This window comes from Coccinella septempunctata, chromosome 9 (genome assembly GCF_907165205.1).
Source record: "Coccinella septempunctata chromosome 9, icCocSept1.1, whole genome shotgun sequence".
Taxonomy (NCBI): Eukaryota; Metazoa; Arthropoda; class Insecta; order Coleoptera; family Coccinellidae; genus Coccinella; species Coccinella septempunctata.
In genome coordinates, this window is record NC_058197.1 from 8,684,295 (window position 1) to 8,703,855 (window position 19,561).

Below are 19,561 nucleotides of genomic sequence, written 5' to 3' on the forward strand. Positions count from 1 at the left end.
TGCCAAGACAACCGCAAAATTGCTTGACGTTAACCTATTCTTCCGAGCCAACAGCCATTTTGCATTCTCGGACTGTCAGCTCTGCTATTTTGCTGACATCGTTTTTCTCCAATTTGATTTTGTCTTCGAGAAACTCCAAGTGGTTCTGTGCTGTTGAATACTCTTGGCTGAACAGAGTATCTTCCACATTAATAAGAAACGTTTCTGAGGTTGAGGATGAAGCTGGCTGAGTCAATATAGGCTGAGACGAAGACAATGGCTGAGTAGATAAGACTGGCTGTACCGGTGACGTTGACTGAGGCAATAATATCTAAGACGTTGACAATGGATGAGACCATGAAGAAGACTGAGACGGATTTTGCGTTGAAGACGTCAAGTTTAAAAATGCTGAAAAATATTATTCCATATAATATACGTAATATACCCTATAAAAATAATATACTTACAGGGATCTTCTGAGAAGGGAGGACCAGGTCTGTTTTCCACAATATTCCCGACAAATCTTGCTCGGTTTTCGAGAGAGAAATGCTCCACCAATGGATCAACCTTTATGGCCGCAACTTCATTTGGGGAAAAACATACAGAACTGTTGCATCCCCTAATTTCTGACACCAATTTGAGCAGTAGACGAAAATGACTTATTACAAGATGCCTATATTTTTGAAGCATCTTCCTGCTTATATTCTCCGTCGGAGACAGAAAGGATCTGAAAATAGTCTTGATGCTTGAGACGCAATTAAAGGAATCCTCAATTGCTACCTCTGTACGTTGCTCATCCATCATCTCAGATATCAACGTCAAACAAATATTCATCAAAGTCTTGGTACGGTATGACGACCGAAACAGCTTAAGCATGTGGATCGTAAGGTTGTAATAGTTGTGTATGTATTATGTAGAAAAATTATATCAATTTGCCCTGTCGCTGATTAATTGGGATCGCTTTTTGGAGATCCGCGAGCGTTCGAATGTTCTCGCTACTTATTGTGATGGAGGAGTTCCCTACATGTTTGCCAACCTATATAAAGGTCTACCAACGGGGAATTATTGCTTTCTAACGAAACCTACTTCATTCTTTCCGCAATGATCAAATATATTAATGAAATTCTACCGAGCTTTCTAGAGTTTACTGTTAAAGAGAAAAAAGATTTTCATAACCTCGATTGCTGATTGGTTGAAATTTATGTTGGTATTACTACTGTTTGTGACAATTGACATGTTAAAGTTGATACAACTCACATTGTGAAAACCTCTGGAACATAAATATTGTTATAAAATTTTTTAACGTTTATTTTTATTTCCCTTACAACTTCTGGGTAATCCCTCCTATATACTGGAGTGACCATCATGTCTGAACAATCAGCATACATTTATCCACTTGAAAAATCTCTAATGTCATGATTATTTGATGATGGGTAGTTCCGTTTGACAGTTATCGAATTATTCTTCTTTTCCAAAAAAAAAGAATTGCATTGAGATTTTAACAAGTGTGTATCAAAATTGTAAATGCCTCTGCACTTTTCCAATACCTTTGGACATTTTTTTTCAATTATGTGATCGATTTCATTATCTATAATCACTACACCATCTGGGCTTGTTGCCATATATGGATGATTTACATTTAACATCAGTCCCTTTCAACGAGAGGCTGATTTTCAACCAGAATTTTGGCGTACTCCTGCCTTGCCACCACCTCCTTAGCCTTTCCGTACGCCATAGCCACAGTTGTGATTGATTTGGTTTCGCTCCACGGATTTTTCAATAGGAAGGTTTTTTTGTTGCCCTGTCGCTGATTAATTGGGTGGCCACAATTTTAGCATTTGAAGAAGTGATGAAATATTACCTCCATTTCAACCACTCCTCACATCCTTTGAAGTTCCAGGCACTTCAAGCAGTTCCTCACCTTTCGAGATGTTCTTCAATATAAGAAGTAAATTGGCCATGAATTGTTCTGACTGCTGTTTCAAAACATCCAGTTCTTCATCATTATATTCAAAATCTTCATATTTCAAATAGAATATAGATTGAAACATGGAATTGTCACCAGCCTTTTGTAAATCTGTTACAAAATCGTTCTCATTGAAGGTTTTCACATAACCTTCAGGCCTTGGATCAAAATTGGCTCGTTCGGATCTATACCTCTTTAAAGGGTAAACAGCAGATTCAACTACTGCTGGGTTGCGCTTTTTTGGTCCAAGGCCCCATTTACCGGGTTGACTAGTGGCTGATAATTTCGTGTGTCCATGTTTTTCAACATATTCGCAAATAAAGAGCAAAAATGCAGACACATGACTGCATTTTCCCAGGGCTGACTGCTTGCACTCGCAAATGCCTTTCATTACTACTTCAGATATTTTGTTTAAAATAAGTAGAACAGAACATTGCAAAGCCTTCTGGAAGGATGAGAGACACTTACACTTACCTACATAAATATGTATTGTTAGCTTCCCCATCTTCAACATCAACATCAGGTGATTACTACTCACATATTGCTGACCTTTTCTGAATGGTTTCACTGTAGTGAGCGACTGGTCAGCTACTTCCAATATCTTTGGGTCGTCATTCTCAACATTCTCACCCACTATAATATGTATGAATATGTCCTTTGTTGGAATACTTTGGAATATCGCAACTTGGAAACTTTCCCCATACAATTCCTTCAAAGAGCGATTCATCAACGTTACTGCTAGAAACAGGCTTGGCATTATTTTTTAAATCGTACTATTTTTCTCCATCAACACCACTGATTATCTTTCCTTCATTACCAGCATTCACACAGTTCTGTATTCTGAAAATAAAAATGGATTTGTACTACTTGCCTTGACTTAGAATGGGTAATTTCCAACGGGCTAAAATTCTACTGCGATAGAATTTCTCATATCACTCAAAATATTGTGAATGCCTAATAAATATCATCAATTTTCCTTATAGAACAATATGCATTTTAATCCATACCTTGAAATAAGTTCAGCCTTGGTTCCCACTTTTTCAATCCTCTGCATTCTAACCAGCGTTGTAGTATGAGTACGGAATGTGAGTCTAGTGACACATCATCAATTATATCAATTTGCTCTGTCGTAATTAGGTGGCCACAATTTTAGCATTTGAAGAAGTGATGAAATATGACCTCTATTTCAACCACTCCTCACATCCTTGTGGTGAAGTCCCAGGCACTTCAAGCAATTCCTCACCTTTGAGATATTCCTGTGAATAACTGTTAATATTCTTTCAATTTAAGGATAATGTGGAGATATGTATCTGGGTAAAGAAAAAAAGAATTATCGACTACAGTTTATTGCTCGTACATATTACATGTAACATTAAAAAAAAAATTATTTTGTTACGTTTAACAATTGTTTGGTATATTCATTGTTAAAATCTATTTTCAAAATAACAAAACTCTTATCAAAAGATGCATATAGAACAAAATCGTAAATATTTACATTTAGTATTGCCATACCCAACTGGACCTGAGCATGGTATTTATGTTTCTGACGAAGAGAATATGCATTTCCTCTTTTTTCTATGAATCTACATTTTTCCAGCACTTCTGTTATGCTCTTGGTGCTCCTGAAATATTAAGTTCTTAAACTGGAGATTCATCTTTGAACCTGCGAGAAGTAACCTGAACTACTTCATGGCCACAGTAATTAATTAATAAAGACTTGAATATAATCAGAACTTTGAACGTGATAAGCTGATTCATTGGCTTTCACACAAAATACTGAACAATTCAATTAGTTACAGTTTTTTTCGTGAGGATCAGATTAAAAAACTTAAATGTGGAAAAATACATATTTATTAAAAAGTTGGGAGGAATTAGGTATATATGATATTTTTCGAATTTATGGTTATGGCATTGTAATATGTAGGCTTAATAACTAACATCACTGTAGGTATTTTTGGAAAATATCATCATCCCATATGATCGCCTCTGTAGACTGCTCGTCCCTCCACCAATTCCTAGCGACTTGATCCACATACTGTAAAAAAAGATAGACTATTAGATAATTTCTTAAAAAACTCCTAACAATATGTAAAAAATAGGAAATATATAAAGATTTAATTTTTTCAACTTACATATTCTGCAATTCCCTAATTGTAACCTGGAATGCCACTTCTTGCGACTAACATCAGTAGGTGGGACAACTAAAATTTATTCAGTTAGTTAGTTACAGCATAGATATAATTAATTTTAAATTACCTCTAGATCGCAATACTCTGCCAGATGACATTGACTGAGAGTACAGCACTTGCTGCGAATAGGAGATTGGCCGAGATGATGATACAGGCGGTAAGGATGTGGCAGACCGAGGAGACAGCGACTGAGGAGATGATACAGGAGCCTGCAACGATAATGTTGACCCATAGTGTAGAACAGAGTGAGAATGTCCAGTTGAAGTTGAGGCTGGCAAGGTCAATGAGGGATGAGAAGAAGTCAACGGCTGAGTGGAGGAGACTGGCTGTACCGGTGACGTAGATTGAGAAAATAATATCTGAGACGATGTACATGGCTGGGAAGGATTTTGTGTGGAGGACATCAAGTTCATAAATGCTGAAAAATATTATTCAATATAATATAAGTAAAATAACATGAAAAATACTATACTCACAGGGATCATCTGAGAAGGGAGGGCCAGGTCTGTCTTCCATAATGCATCCGACAAATCTTTCTCGGTCTTGAATAGAAAAATAATCCACCAATATATCAGCCTTAATAGCTGCAACTTCACTTGGACTGAAGCGTACAGAGCTGTTGAAAGCCCTACTTTCATCCCCCAATTTGAATAGAAGAGGAAAATGGCTATATTTCTGGAGCATCTTCCTGCCGCTATCTTCTGACGACGAAGACCTCCTCCTCTTACGAGGGGTACTAGGAATTGCCTCCTCATAAATGGAGTCCCCCATCAGAATCATGAATTCTTCGATCTCCGCCTGTTGCTCCTGGGAAGATCATTTTAAGGAAGATTCCTCCTTTACCTCCGGAATTTTTTCCGTTGGAGGCTTTGGTGTGGGGGTCTTGGGAGCGGATACGGGAGGTTTTTCTCGAACGGTGAAATGACCATTCATTGGGGGCACGAATTGCCCCCTTTGTTTGAGAAGATTGAGATATTGGCCAGAATATAAGTCGTATGCCGTATAATGGGCATAAGTGGCCTTGGAACCCTTAATGGAATAATAAATAGACAACAAAGATTTTCTCCTCACTTCGGTGCAATTGGTATTCACCTCCCGTATCGCACCCCACACATCCAATAGTTGGAGGTGATTCTGCAAGCAGAACACGGATAGTGCCACCCTATCCTTATACACCATCTTCCCATTGGAGAACAACTTAATGATTTCGCGGGGTAACCGCCCATCACTGTTTATATCGTGCAGGAATTCGTCGAACGTTCTTACACTACCCATATTCCTGAATCAAATTATAATAATGAAAAACTGATGGTTAAAATAATTTCTAATATTAAATCGACATAATGTTAGATATATAATTTTATTTTACAAGTTTTAAAATTATACTTACGAAAATTATTTGCACACAAAGTTACGAACACTTGGAACTGAGTAAAACGAGAAATATTAGATTGGGGAAAAAGAAATCCATTATTTTTACGTGAACTTCAAGACTTTATTTAACATGTTTTGCATTGTCCGATTTAGGTCAAATATGCACCATTTTGTTCTATAATTTGTTGCCATTTTAATGGTAGCTTCATTATGCCTCTCTCATAAAAGTCTTGGTCCTTATTAGCGAAAAACTCCAGCAATTGATTTTCACACTCTTCCCTTGATGCCAATTTCTTATCACTAAAAAAGTTTTGCAATGCAAGAAAAAGATGGTAATCGCTTGGTGCGAGGTCCGGACTGTATGGTGGATGCATCAAAACTTCCCAACCAAGCTCCTGGAGTTTCTGACGAGTCACTATAGAAGTGTGTGGCCTGGCGTTGTCCTGATGGAACACGACACCTCTTCTGTTGGCCAATTCTGGCCGTTTCTGGTCAATTGCTCGCTTCAGACGGTCCAGTTGTTGACAATAGATGTCTGAATTTAATGTTTGGCCATATGGAAGCAACTCGTAATAAATGATTCCTTTCCAATCCCACCAAACGCAAAGCAGAACCTTCCTGGCCGTTAGTCCCGGTTTGGCCACCGTCTGAGCTGCTTCATCGCGCTTTGACCACGATCGCTTTCGCCTAATGTTGTCGTATGTGACCCATTTCTCATCCCCAGTCACCATCCGTTTAAGAAATGGGCCGATTTCATTACGTTTGGCCAAGGCTTCGCAGATGGAAATTCGATCCATCATGTTTTTTGGTGTTAATTGGTGTGGCACCCAAACATCAAGCTTTTTTTTAAACCCAGCTTTGTGCAAATGGTTTAAAACTGTTTTGTGGTCGATCTTTAACTCCTGGGCGATGCTACGACTACTAACATGCCGGTCTATAATTTATGAAGTACGGCTCTGTCGCATGAACGACCTTCAGGCGATTGAGAAGAGCCTGATCTACGGAATAATGCTGGGGCGGATAGTTCGAGACGAAAATTATGGGTTTTTCCCGAGCAAAATCTTTCTGATTTCCATATTTTACTTCGGCAGAAAACGAAGATCCTTCTAATAGCCTTTTCAAGTTTCCGTGGCTAATATTCGAAAAATCAGCTTCCTCGAATAAAATAAGTTCGTGAAATGACACGTCCAACGTGGAAAAAGCCCATTTCGATCTCTCAGGATAATATATTCTTTGACTTTTTTCACTTCCCACCAATATTTTTTCAACAAAATACGATTTGCCAACGTTACTGTCACCCCACAGATATAGCTGAGGATCCTTATGACGAAAGGTCCTCAGCTTTTCGTTGAACCAATTAGTAACCTCTATTGTCCAAGGACAATTATATGTTAAAGTTAAAGGCTGGAGAGAGGGCACAACGGTAGACTCCATTTTTCGCGAGAATGCGGCTAAATATGACTGTAAAAAATTAGCGCTCCTTTGATTTTTTACGACAAAGGGATCGAGCGGATTATAAGGATTTTTATAATTATTATACGCCCACATGTATATTTGGTATTGAAAAGAAAAGGTTGAAGTGGACATATTACTATAGGGTTTCGTATCCAGCTTAGTAATATATTTTATGACTTTGCTCTTATTTTTTACAGATTGAATGTCCAAACCAGCAGCCCAATTTCCATCATCCATACTTAAAACGACCTGCCTCATTATTTCGAAATCAACTTTAACATTGAATTGCGTATAAGAATGGATGTGAAATTTGGCGAGTCGATTCTCCAAAGAAGAATTGGACGACTGATTTAAAAATAACAGCTCACCATTAGCGCTGTAATTGGAGATGTATTCTTCGTCCGAATCACCTCCATCTAAATCGGTAGTTTCGTAAGGCTCCATACCAACACAAAACGTGACAATTTCCAGCTGCTGATCTTGTTGTTCGCCCTGTATTGAGATCCTCAATTGCTTCTCCAATTTCCTCCTGAAAGTTTTACGGGGGTTCTCTGTCGCGGGAAAATTCTCCGGCAATGAGGCGGTGATGAAATACTGCATACCTATAAAAAATGAAAAAAAAAATTAGAAAATATATATTAAATATGTAGAATAATATTAATTAAAATTTTATTCGAGTAGGTTAACTTACATTTCTGAGTTGTACGCCTCCCACTTGAGCCAGATGATGATACTTGATCCTCCTGATTGGCCGCTACGCGTCGCGATCCTCTTGTAGCTGGTCTCGACATTCTTATAGCTTTTTTAAAAATTAAATTACACATGTTAAATAGGTATTCAAATAAGTTAATTTTCAGAATTACTAAGGCGATTCAAACCAACCACATAAACATTTCAATTTGATTTTTCATATAAAATTAGCATATAACACAGATACACCTGAGACATGACATCTATTCTTTTATATTACTACTTCTTAAAGGGCAAATCTCTTTTTTAAGCGGATTTAGCGTAGCCAACAGATCCACCTATGCGGGGCCCCCCAGGCAATAATGGTGAAGTCTTCACTGGGGTATATTAGAACATTATTTTTATCACTCCATTCTTTATTAGATACAAATAAGTTATGCTTATCTAAATCTGATGCAATCAGTTTAGATAAGCATAATTCACAATTTAGTTTTTTTTATCCCTCTTAATATAAATCCCCCAACAAATGCCACAGAGAAAACCCTGGGACTGCCTTTTGCCACCTCCATAGCTATTTCTGATTCCTCAACCTCACAAGAAGTTTCAATCAAAACAAAATTCAAAACAATATTCAAAAACAATATTGTTTTTTAAAGGCTAGAAAAAGGGTACTGCCCGAAACGTCGCCAATTACTATTATATTTTGAATAATATTAAACCCTGAATATCAAATACTGTTATTCTTTCATAAGTCACACAGGGTAAATACTTATCATTCGATAAATACATGTATAATACACAGGAAAGAAATGAGAATAGTTTCTCCTGTAGTCGACCAGCTGAAAAATACGCATGGGGAATGGTGGCGACAGCTTTCAATGTAAACAATTCCGTCTCTTTTATTATGTCTATGGTCCCAACCTTAAAACAAACTTAGCCGATGTAAAAATGGAGATAGATAGATAGCTCTGATCAGAGACAACCGAGACCGTCAACCTCAAACAAAATCTATGTCCGATCTTATCATCCATCTCTTTCTAACTTTTGACGAGTTGTATAGTAGGTGGCGCTTGAATCGAGGGAACAAACGAATAGCGGGAAATTTGAATTTCTCTTATTCATTAGAGCTTCCAATTATTCTATGTTTGCAAACATGATGAAGAAACTTTCACTTTTGATTTTTTCATTTTGCTCTTCAAAATATTAGAGGCAAATATTGGATTATTAAAAAAAAATGAAAAAATCAAAAGAGAGAGTTTCTTCCATCATGTACAAAATTGTGGTTTCATTTCAACTTGGAGGAATTGAGTAACACTTCAGATAAAGGACTTAATTTTTTATTTAACAATAATTATAACAACAATAAGTCTGCCTTGCTAACAAGAAAGGTCCTATCTGCAGAATGTGATGGACATAATGCAATATCTCCTAATCGGGAATAGTTCTGTTCGTCAACATTATATCTAAATGAAAACATGGAGAGTTTGTTGAAATACTATCTGTTATACAATGAAAAAAAACAGAAACCCCGAATTTTCTCAAAACTTAAATTCTACAGATAGGACCTTTCATGTTAGGACAGCAGAATTTTAACAACAATAATTATAACAACATATGCTTCATTACTGATGCAATATCTTTTTTAATTTTTTGTTCATGCTTCTTGTTTTAGCTTCCGTTTTCACCTCTTCACACTTCCTTCTGCACCACCATGGAATGCCAATCCTACAGAGAGCAGCTGTCGTTATGTCCCTTATGTGACTTTTATGTTCAGAACATGCAAGATGATCAAAGTTCATGGTAGACAGTACCGCAAGTGCAGTCACTTTTACTTTAGGATGGGAAGGGGATTCATCCAAAAATTCCTCCAACACTGTTATTCCGCAACCTATAGAAACAGTGTAGCTTTCACTTGGGTACAGTAATACCGATCTTTGATCAGACCACTCTTTATTCATTATAAATAAATTTTGTGGCTCTAAATCTGAAGCTGTGAGCATAGAATCACATAAGGAACAGCATATGTGTTTTTTCACCACCTTAAGAATGGCTCCAGCCACATATGCCACAGACAGGATCTTGGGGCTTCCAGAAGAAACTTCTCCCGCAATTTCAGCAGACAATACCTCTACTGATATTTGCGGTGCTTCATTAATCAGAGAAGCCTCTTCTACAGTTTCCCTTTCCAAACTTTGAGGGGGAATATTGAGGAATGACTTCAAATTACAGACAAGTTCATTGTCGTCCTTCTCACAATTTCTCCCACGAAAGCTTTGGCTTACCAATCCATTTAGAAGTTGGGTTTTCAAACTTCCAATGAATTGCTGAACTGTAGGATTGTCATTGCATCCACAACCATACCTAATTTGACCAAACAGGTTCTCCAATGGATCTTGATTGAGAGTTCTTGTTTTGAGGGATTTGAAACCCAATTCCCTCAAATACTCCCAGAGCCCTTGAACAGCTTTGATCGATTGGAGCCAACCTGTTTGGGAAGGTGGCATGGATTGTTTCAGGGTGCCAGTTTTGGTGTATCGAATGAAGCTCCACTTTTTAATCCTTTGTGATTCCTCCTCCCAATATTGGATGTGGGGTGAGCGGACACTCAATGGACCCTTCAGCTCTTTCCCAAAGGGACCATCATCTGACTTGCCATTCATACTGTCAAACAGTGTGTCCACCTCTTTTATGAAGGAAGCAGTCCCAATGGCCTCGGGGTTCATTTGCCCTGAAAAAAAATATAAATGTAAAACCTATCAAGTTAGACCATAAAAAATATATTACCTGCACTAATCAAGGAAAATATGTATGCTGCAACTGTGTGGCTCATTACTTTGGCAGCTATATTCACCTTCATTGCATACTGCAATATGGGTTTCAGGTATGTGGCTTTTATTTTCCATAAAGTCCTGAAAACGATTGTATTTCTATTATCTATTTCGTAAGCTGCAATGACATCCTGAAATTTGGCAACTTTATTCAAGATGGTTTCGCCAATGGTTACAGGAAGACTAACATTGTGCTTACGAAATAGAGAATAGGTACATTTCAATAAGTGAGGTGGATCAAACATGCAATGAACTTTTGAGTTTTCAAAAAAAAAGAAAGGTGTATCTTTAGTAGCACCAAGTTCTTTGATGCACCTCACATTACTTGTACCCATATCACAGACTGTAACAGCAACGTCCACTTTGGCAACATGTTTTGCTGCAGAGAGAACTTCTAATAGACATTTTTTCAACTCTGCAGCATTACAACCCCTATGGCTGAAATAGTAGGCCACTGGCTGCTTCCAATTTTTACCCAACCCTACCAGCATGAACACTAACGCTTTTGTGGCAAGCCTTTTACTAAAATTAGTATCTCCAAAATCCTCAAAACCAAGGATTTTGTCTTCCCCCATATCATACTGGACACCTTCTTTGATGTCCATTTCATCAAATAAAAGGGCACAGCATCTCTGATGTATGTCTTTGGGGAGATTCTCATTTAGTTGATTGAAAATGCTTTCGTTGATTCCAACTTTGAACGGAACCATTTTCAACAACTTTAATATTGTGTTTTTGCTTGGTAGGGCCGCAAATTTTCTGAGAAGGTTGTAGCACCGGGGACTCCTCTTGAAAAGGGAAAGAGCAATGATTTTGTCATCAAGGGTCCATCTTCGTGCATTGGCACTCTTTGCTTTAAAATTCCTGATTTGTGATAGCATAAAATTAGCCATCACTGACGGCATGTCCTTAAAAAGGTTCCTTACCACTCCCTCATCAGATAGGTTCGTGATACTATTGATGGTGTGGTTTCTCTTTTTACACAGAGCTTTAACTTTGCGTAGTTGGTCTTCCTTTTTCCGAATAAGATCAACCAACTTCATCTTTCTAGGGGTAGAATTTGATAAGGTAAAATTATCAATATTACGGAATATCTTCGCCCTAGACCTCCCATGTGGTGTACTTGGGCATGCTGATGAAGATGCGCTAGGGGTAGGATCTTGTGCATCTAAAAATACAACAACAAAAAATGACATCAGTACGTTGGAAAAAAATTTTTGCAAATAAATATAATACCTGATGAAGGAATTGTTGAAGTCCTAGATGCAAATTCCTTTTCATTCAAAGAAGGTATAGTGTTTCCCTCTTTAGCTAGAACTGAATGAAAGAACATTAAAATTGTACATTATAAGTGAATAAACTATCGTATTGAAATTAAAATATAATGGACAGAGTAAAAGAATATCATTAGTTATTTCAAAGGAAATATTTGCAGATAAACACTGTACCTGATGAAGATAATATTGAAGAACTAGATTCAACTGGAAATACGTCTTCAATTACAGAAGGCATAGTGTCTCCCTCTTTTGCTAGAACTAAATGGTAGTGCATTAGAATGGTACCTTAAGAGTGAATAACCTATTTACTAATGGTATGATATAATCTTGTAGATAAATAGCTATATTACTGAAACATAATAATACCTGGAAATGAAGGAATTACCCATGCTATAGGAATAGCATCTCTCTTCAGTTTTAATAACCTCAAGTCCATGTAAGCTTCGTTGCTGAAATGCTTATCACAAATTCGATGGTGTTTTTTAGATTGGGTGTTTTTGAAACCTAGAATTTTCATCCACGATTCACATCTACAAAATAAAATATGGATTTTACCTGGATTCACTTTAAACAATGCCTTTATTGAAATCTGCTTTTGAATGAGATAATTTTTACTCTTACCTTCCTGGATTTGATGGAAAACAAAATAATTTCTTCACTTCGAACTCGGTGTCTCCACAGACTATACAACTTTTTGCAGCCATACTCGAACTCACTTTGTATTACAAAAAAAGGAAAACTTATTCAGCGTACTGCGACCCAAACTGCAAGAAGTTTGAATTTGAAAAGGTTTGTTGTTGTTGTTGTTTGTTTACAAGTGGTGAGGTTATTTCTGTATGTGCCATTGCGCATGTTTTTTCTTTTTCTTTATTCTATTGCACACCAAATTTCGAATTCCCCAGAAGTCGAACGTAGCTCCACCTAGGGCTAGACTCAAGTCAAGTGCAACAAAGATAGACTTATGCCATTTCAACGAAATAGAGAGAGATGCAAGAGCGTTCTTAAAATCGGACAAATTTCTACTTGAAGTTGACGGTCTCGGTTGCCTCTGTATTAAGGGTAACAATCGCATAGCACCTTACCCGCCATAAAAGGCATTACCGAACCATCCGCAAGAACAGGGACGGACTAAGAAAATTTTAAGATTGATACACGAGATAGATATTTCACTTCAACCTTTCCTTTTCAACTATTCTCCTGACGCCTAATGTTAGGTCTCAGCCTAGTAAATTGTACGTTAACATTGGTGGAAAATGAAGTATCCTGAGAGTTTCGTACTGCCGAAGTAAATTCATCAGGAACTAGATTTGCGCCATTATTTACATTATTCACTATAGACGAATCGGGGACAGGAGGTGACTGTCGAGGCTCCTCGGAAATATTCACGGAATAACACCGACTATAATTTATGAAGTACGGCTCTGTCGCATGAACGACCTTCAGGCGATTGAGAAGAGCCTGATCTACGGAATAATGCTGGGGCGGATAGTTCGAGACGAAAATTATGGGTTTTTCCCAAGCAAAATCTTTCTGATTTCCATATTTTACTTCGGCAGAAAACGAAGATCCTTCTAATAGCCTTTTCAAGTTTCCGTGGCTAATATTCGAAAAATCAGCTTCCTCGAATAAAATAAGTTCGTGAAATGACACGTCCAACGTGGAAAAAGCCCATTTCGATCTCTCAGGATAATATATTCTTTGACTTTTTTCACTTCCCACCAATATTTTTTCAACAAAATACGATTTGCCAACGTTACTGTCACCCCACAGATATAGCTGAGGATCCTTATGACGAAAGGTCCTCAGCTTTTCGTTGAACCAATTAGTAACCTCTATTGTCCAAGGACAATTATATGTTAAAGTTAAAGGCTGGAGAGAGGGCACAACGGCAGACTCCATTTTTCGCGAGAATGCGGCTAAATATGACTGTAAAAAAATTAGCGCTCCTTTGATTTTTTATGACAAAGGGATCGAGCGGATTATAAGGATTTTTATAATTATTATACGCCCACATGTATATTTGGTATTGAAAAGAAAAGGTTGAAGTGGACATATTACTATAGGGTTTCGTATCCAGCTTAGTAATATATTTTATGACTTTGCTCTTATTTTTTACAGATTGAATGTCCAAACCAGCAGCCCAATTTCCATCATCCATACTTAAAACGACCTGCCTCATTATTTCGAAATCAACTTTAACATTGAATTGCGTATAAGAATGGATGTGAAATTTGGCGAGTCGATTCTCCAAAGAAGAATTGGACGACTGATTTAAAAATAACAGCTCACCATTAGCGCTGTAATTGGAGATGTATTCTTCGTCCGAATCACCTCCATCTAAATCGGTAGTTTCGTAAGGCTCCATACCAACACAAAACGTGACAATTTCCAGCTGCTGATCTTGTTGTTCGCCCTGTATTGAGATCCTCAATTGCTTCTCCAATTTCCTCCTGAAAGTTTTACGGGGGTTCTCTGTCGCGGGAAAATTCTCCGGCAATGAGGCGGTGATGAAATACTGCATACCTATAAAAAATGAAAAAAAAAATTAGAAAATATATATTAAATATGTAGAATAATATTAATTAAAATTTTATTCGAGTAGGTTAACTTACATTTCTGAGTTGTACGCCTCCCACTTGAGCCAGATGATGATACTTGATCCTCCTGATTGGCCGCTACGCGTCGCGATCCTCTTGTAGCTGGTCTCGACATTCTTATAGCTTTTTTAAAAATTAAATTACACATGTTAAATAGGTATTCAAATAAGTTAATTTTCAGAATTACTAAGGCGATTCAAACCAACCACATAAACATTTCAATTTGATTTTTCATATAAAATTAGCATATAACACAGATACACCTGAGACATGACATCTATTCTTTTATATTACTACTTCTTAAAGGGCAAATCTCTTTTTTAAGCGGATTTAGCGTAGCCAACAGATCCACCTATGCGGGGCCCCCCAGGCAATAATGGTGAAGTCTTCACTGGGGTATATTAGAACATTATTTTTATCACTCCATTCTTTATTAGATACAAATAAGTTATGCTTATCTAAATCTGATGCAATCAGTTTAGATAAGCATAATTCACAATTTAGTTTTTTTTATCCCTCTTAATATAAATCCCCCAACAAATGCCACAGAGAAAACCCTGGGACTGCCTTTTGCCACCTCCATAGCTATTTCTGATTCCTCAACCTCACAAGAAGTTTCAATCAAAACAAAATTCAAAACAATATTCAAAAACAATATTGTTTTTTAAAGGCTAGAAAAAGGGTACTGCCCGAAACGTCGCCAATTACTATTATATTTTGAATAATATTAAACCCTGAATATCAAATACTGTTATTCTTTCATAAGTCACACAGGGTAAATACTTATCATTCGATAAATACATGTATAATACACAGGAAAGAAATGAGAATAGTTTCTCCTGTAGTCGACCAGCTGAAAAATACGCATGGGGAATGGTGGCGACAGCTTTCAATGTAAACAATTCCGTCTCTTTTATTATGTCTATGGTCCCAACCTTAAAACAAACTTAGCCGATGTAAAAATGGAGATAGATAGATAGCTCTGATCAGAGACAACCGAGACCGTCAACCTCAAACAAAATCTATGTCCGATCTTATCATCCATCTCTTTCTAACTTTTGACGAGTTGTATAGTAGGTGGCGCTTGAATCGAGGGAACAAACGAATAGCGGGAAATTTGAATTTCTCTTATTCATTAGAGCTTCCAATTATTCTATGTTTGCAAACATGATGAAGAAACTTTCACTTTTGATTTTTTCATTTTGCTCTTCAAAATATTAGAGGCAAATATTGGATTATTAAAAAAAAATGAAAAAATCAAAAGAGAGAGTTTCTTCCATCATGTACAAAATTGTGGTTTCATTTCAACTTGGAGGAATTGAGTAACACTTCAGATAAAGGACTTAATTTTTTATTTAACAATAATTATAACAACAATAAGTCTGCCTTGCTAACAAGAAAGGTCCTATCTGCAGAATGTGATGGACATAATGCAATATCTCCTAATCGGGAATAGTTCTGTTCGTCAACATTATATCTAAATGAAAACATGGAGAGTTTGTTGAAATACTATCTGTTATACAATGAAAAAAAACAGAAACCCCGAATTTTCTCAAAACTTAAATTCTACAGATAGGACCTTTCATGTTAGGACAGCAGAATTTTAACAACAATAATTATAACAACATATGCTTCATTACTGATGCAATATCTTTTTTAATTTTTTGTTCATGCTTCTTGTTTTAGCTTCCGTTTTCACCTCTTCACACTTCCTTCTGCACCACCATGGAATGCCAATCCTACAGAGAGCAGCTGTCGTTATGTCCCTTATGTGACTTTTATGTTCAGAACATGCAAGATGATCAAAGTTCATGGTAGACAGTACCGCAAGTGCAGTCACTTTTACTTTAGGATGGGAAGGGGATTCATCCAAAAATTCCTCCAACACTGTTATTCCGCAACCTATAGAAACAGTGTAGCTTTCACTTGGGTACAGTAATACCGATCTTTGATCAGACCACTCTTTATTCATTATAAATAAATTTTGTGGCTCTAAATCTGAAGCTGTGAGCATAGAATCACATAAGGAACAGCATATGTGTTTTTTCACCACCTTAAGAATGGCTCCAGCCACATATGCCACAGACAGGATCTTGGGGCTTCCAGAAGAAACTTCTCCCGCAATTTCAGCAGACAATACCTCTACTGATATTTGCGGTGCTTCATTAATCAGAGAAGCCTCTTCTACAGTTTCCCTTTCCAAACTTTGAGGGGGAATATTGAGGAATGACTTCAAATTACAGACAAGTTCATTGTCGTCCTTCTCACAATTTCTCCCACGAAAGCTTTGGCTTACCAATCCATTTAGAAGTTGGGTTTTCAAACTTCCAATGAATTGCTGAACTGTAGGATTGTCATTGCATCCACAACCATACCTAATTTGACCAAACAGGTTCTCCAATGGATCTTGATTGAGAGTTCTTGTTTTGAGGGATTTGAAACCCAATTCCCTCAAATACTCCCAGAGCCCTTGAACAGCTTTGATCGATTGGAGCCAACCTGTTTGGGAAGGTGGCATGGATTGTTTCAGGGTGCCAGTTTTGGTGTATCGAATGAAGCTCCACTTTTTAATCCTTTGTGATTCCTCCTCCCAATATTGGATGTGGGGTGAGCGGACACTCAATGGACCCTTCAGCTCTTTCCCAAAGGGACCATCATCTGACTTGCCATTCATACTGTCAAACAGTGTGTCCACCTCTTTTATGAAGGAAGCAGTCCCAATGGCCTCGGGGTTCATTTGCCCTGAAAAAAAATATAAATGTAAAACCTATCAAGTTAGACCATAAAAAATATATTACCTGCACTAATCAAGGAAAATATGTATGCTGCAACTGTGTGGCTCATTACTTTGGCAGCTATATTCACCTTCATTGCATACTGCAATATGGGTTTCAGGTATGTGGCTTTTATTTTCCATAAAGTCCTGAAAACGATTGTATTTCTATTATCTATTTCGTAAGCTGCAATGACATCCTGAAATTTGGCAACTTTATTCAAGATGGTTTCGCCAATGGTTACAGGAAGACTAACATTGTGCTTACGAAATAGAGAATAGGTACATTTCAATAAGTGAGGTGGATCAAACATGCAATGAACTTTTGAGTTTTCAAAAAAAAAGAAAGGTGTATCTTTAGTAGCACCAAGTTCTTTGATGCACCTCACATTACTTGTACCCATATCACAGACTGTAACAGCAACGTCCACTTTGGCAACATGTTTTGCTGCAGAGAGAACTTCTAATAGACATTTTTTCAACTCTGCAGCATTACAACCCCTATGGCTGAAATAGTAGGCCACTGGCTGCTTCCAATTTTTACCCAACCCTACCAGCATGAACACTAACGCTTTTGTGGCAAGCCTTTTACTAAAATTAGTATCTCCAAAATCCTCAAAACCAAGGATTTTGTCTTCCCCCATATCATACTGGACACCTTCTTTGATGTCCATTTCATCAAATAAAAGGGCACAGCATCTCTGATGTATGTCTTTGGGGAGATTCTCATTTAGTTGATTGAAAATGCTTTCGTTGATTCCAACTTTGAACGGAACCATTTTCAACAACTTTAATATTGTGTTTTTGCTTGGTAGGGCCGCAAATTTTCTGAGAAGGTTGTAGCACCGGGGACTCCTCTTGAAAAGGGAAAGAGCAATGATTTTGTCATCAAGGGTCCATCTTCGTGCATTGGCACTCTTTGCTTTAAAATTCCTGATTTGTGATAGCATAAAATTAGCCGTCACTGACGGCATGTCCTTAAAAAGGTTCCTTACCACTCCCTCATCAGATAGGTTCGTGATACTATTGATGGTGTGGTTTCTCTTTTTACACAGAGCTTTAACTTTGCGTAGTTGGTCTTCCTTTTTCCGAATAAGATCAACCAACTTCATCTTTCTAGGGGTAGAATTTGATAAGGTAAAATTATCAATATTACGGAATATCTTCGCCCTAGACCTCCCATGTGGTGTACTTGGGCATGCTGATGAAGATGCGCTAGGGGTAGGATCTTGTGCATCTAAAAATACAACAACAAAAAATGACATCAGTACGTTGGAAAAAAATTTTTGCAAATAAATATAATACCTGATGAAGGAATTGTTGAAGTCCTAGATGCAAATTCCTTTTCATTCAAAGAAGGTATAGTGTTTCCCTCTTTAGCTAGAACTGAATGAAAGAACATTAAAATTGTACATTATAAGTGAATAAACTATCGTATTGAAATTAAAATATAATGGACAGAGTAAAAGAATATCATTAGTTATTTCAAAGGAAATATTTGCAGATAAACACTGTACCTGATGAAGATAATGTTGAAGAACTAGATTCAACTGGAAATACGTCTTCAATTACAGAAGGCATAGTGTCTCCCTCTTTTGCTAGAACTAAATGGTAGTGCATTAGAATGGTACCTTAAGAGTGAATAACCTATTTACTAATGGTATGATATAATCTTGTAGATAAATAGCTATATTACTGAAACATAATAATACCTGGAAATGAAGGAATTACCCATGCTATAGGAATAGCATCTCTCTTCAGTTTTAATAACCTCAAGTCCATGTAAGCTTCGTTGCTGAAATGCTTATCACAAATTCGATGGTGTTTTTTAAATTGGGTGTTTTTGAAACCTAGAATTTTCATCCACGATTCACATCTACAAAATAAAATATGGATTTTACCTGGATTCACTTTAAACAATGCCTTTATTGAAATCTGCTTTTGAATGAGATAATTTTTACTCTTACCTTCCTGGATTTGATGGAAAACAAAATAATTTCTTCACTTCGAACTCGGTGTCTCCACAGACTATACAACTTTTTGCAGCCATACTCGAACTCACTTTGTATTACAAAAAAAGGAAAACTTATTCAGCGTACTGCGACCCAAACTGCAAGAAGTTTGAATTTGAAAAGGTTTGTTGTTGTTGTTGTTTGTTTACAAGTGGTGAGGTTATTTCTGTATGTGCCATTGCGCATGTTTTTTCTTTTTCTTTATTCTATTGCACACCAAATTTCGAATTCCCCAGAAGTCGAACGTAGCTCCACCTAGGGCTAGACTCAAGTCAAGTGCAACAAAGATAGACTTATGCCATTTCAACGAAATAGAGAGAGATGCAAGAGCGTTCTTAAAATCGGACAAATTTCTACTTGAAGTTGACGGTCTCGGTTGCCTCTGTATTAAGGGTAACAATCGCATAGCACCTTACCCGCC

The 19,561-nt window shown here is 37.1% G+C and overlaps 4 protein-coding genes across 4 annotated transcripts in view; all 4 read right to left on the bottom strand.

The window, feature by feature from the left end:
- Nucleotides 1-1,097: 1,097 nt before the first annotated feature.
- LOC123320474 overlaps nt 1,098-19,561 on the bottom strand; it is a 33,078-nt gene continuing 14,614 nt past the window's right edge. Inside the window, exon 2 of the mRNA XM_044907805.1 lies at nt 1,098-2,778. Coding sequence (XP_044763740.1) covers nt 1,848-2,702 — 855 coding nt within the window. The 5' untranslated portion in view covers nt 2,703-2,778 and the 3' untranslated portion in view covers nt 1,098-1,847. The remainder of the gene's footprint in view (nt 2,779-19,561) is intronic.
- LOC123320479 lies at nt 3,754-4,776 on the bottom strand. The gene is made up of 3 exons (XM_044907810.1): nt 4,202-4,776; nt 4,078-4,146; nt 3,754-3,980 (listed from the first exon to the last, which is right to left on the bottom strand). The coding sequence occupies exons 1-3, from the start codon at nt 4,545-4,547 to the stop codon at nt 3,961-3,963; spliced, it is 435 nt and encodes a 144-aa protein (XP_044763745.1). The 5' UTR covers nt 4,548-4,776; the 3' UTR covers nt 3,754-3,960.
- On the bottom strand, nt 12,903-15,248 carry LOC123320475. Its single transcript, XM_044907806.1, has 2 exons — nt 14,371-15,248; nt 12,903-14,281 (listed from the first exon to the last, which is right to left on the bottom strand). Exons 1-2 carry the CDS (start codon nt 14,501-14,503, stop codon nt 13,608-13,610), a joined length of 807 nt encoding a protein of 268 aa, XP_044763741.1. The 5' UTR covers nt 14,504-15,248; the 3' UTR covers nt 12,903-13,607.
- LOC123321096 lies at nt 18,237-19,192 on the bottom strand. Its single transcript, XM_044908598.1, has 5 exons — nt 19,096-19,192; nt 18,841-19,004; nt 18,646-18,732; nt 18,434-18,514; nt 18,237-18,244 (listed from the first exon to the last, which is right to left on the bottom strand). The coding sequence occupies exons 1-5, from the start codon at nt 19,176-19,178 to the stop codon at nt 18,237-18,239; spliced, it is 423 nt and encodes a 140-aa protein (XP_044764533.1). The 5' UTR covers nt 19,179-19,192.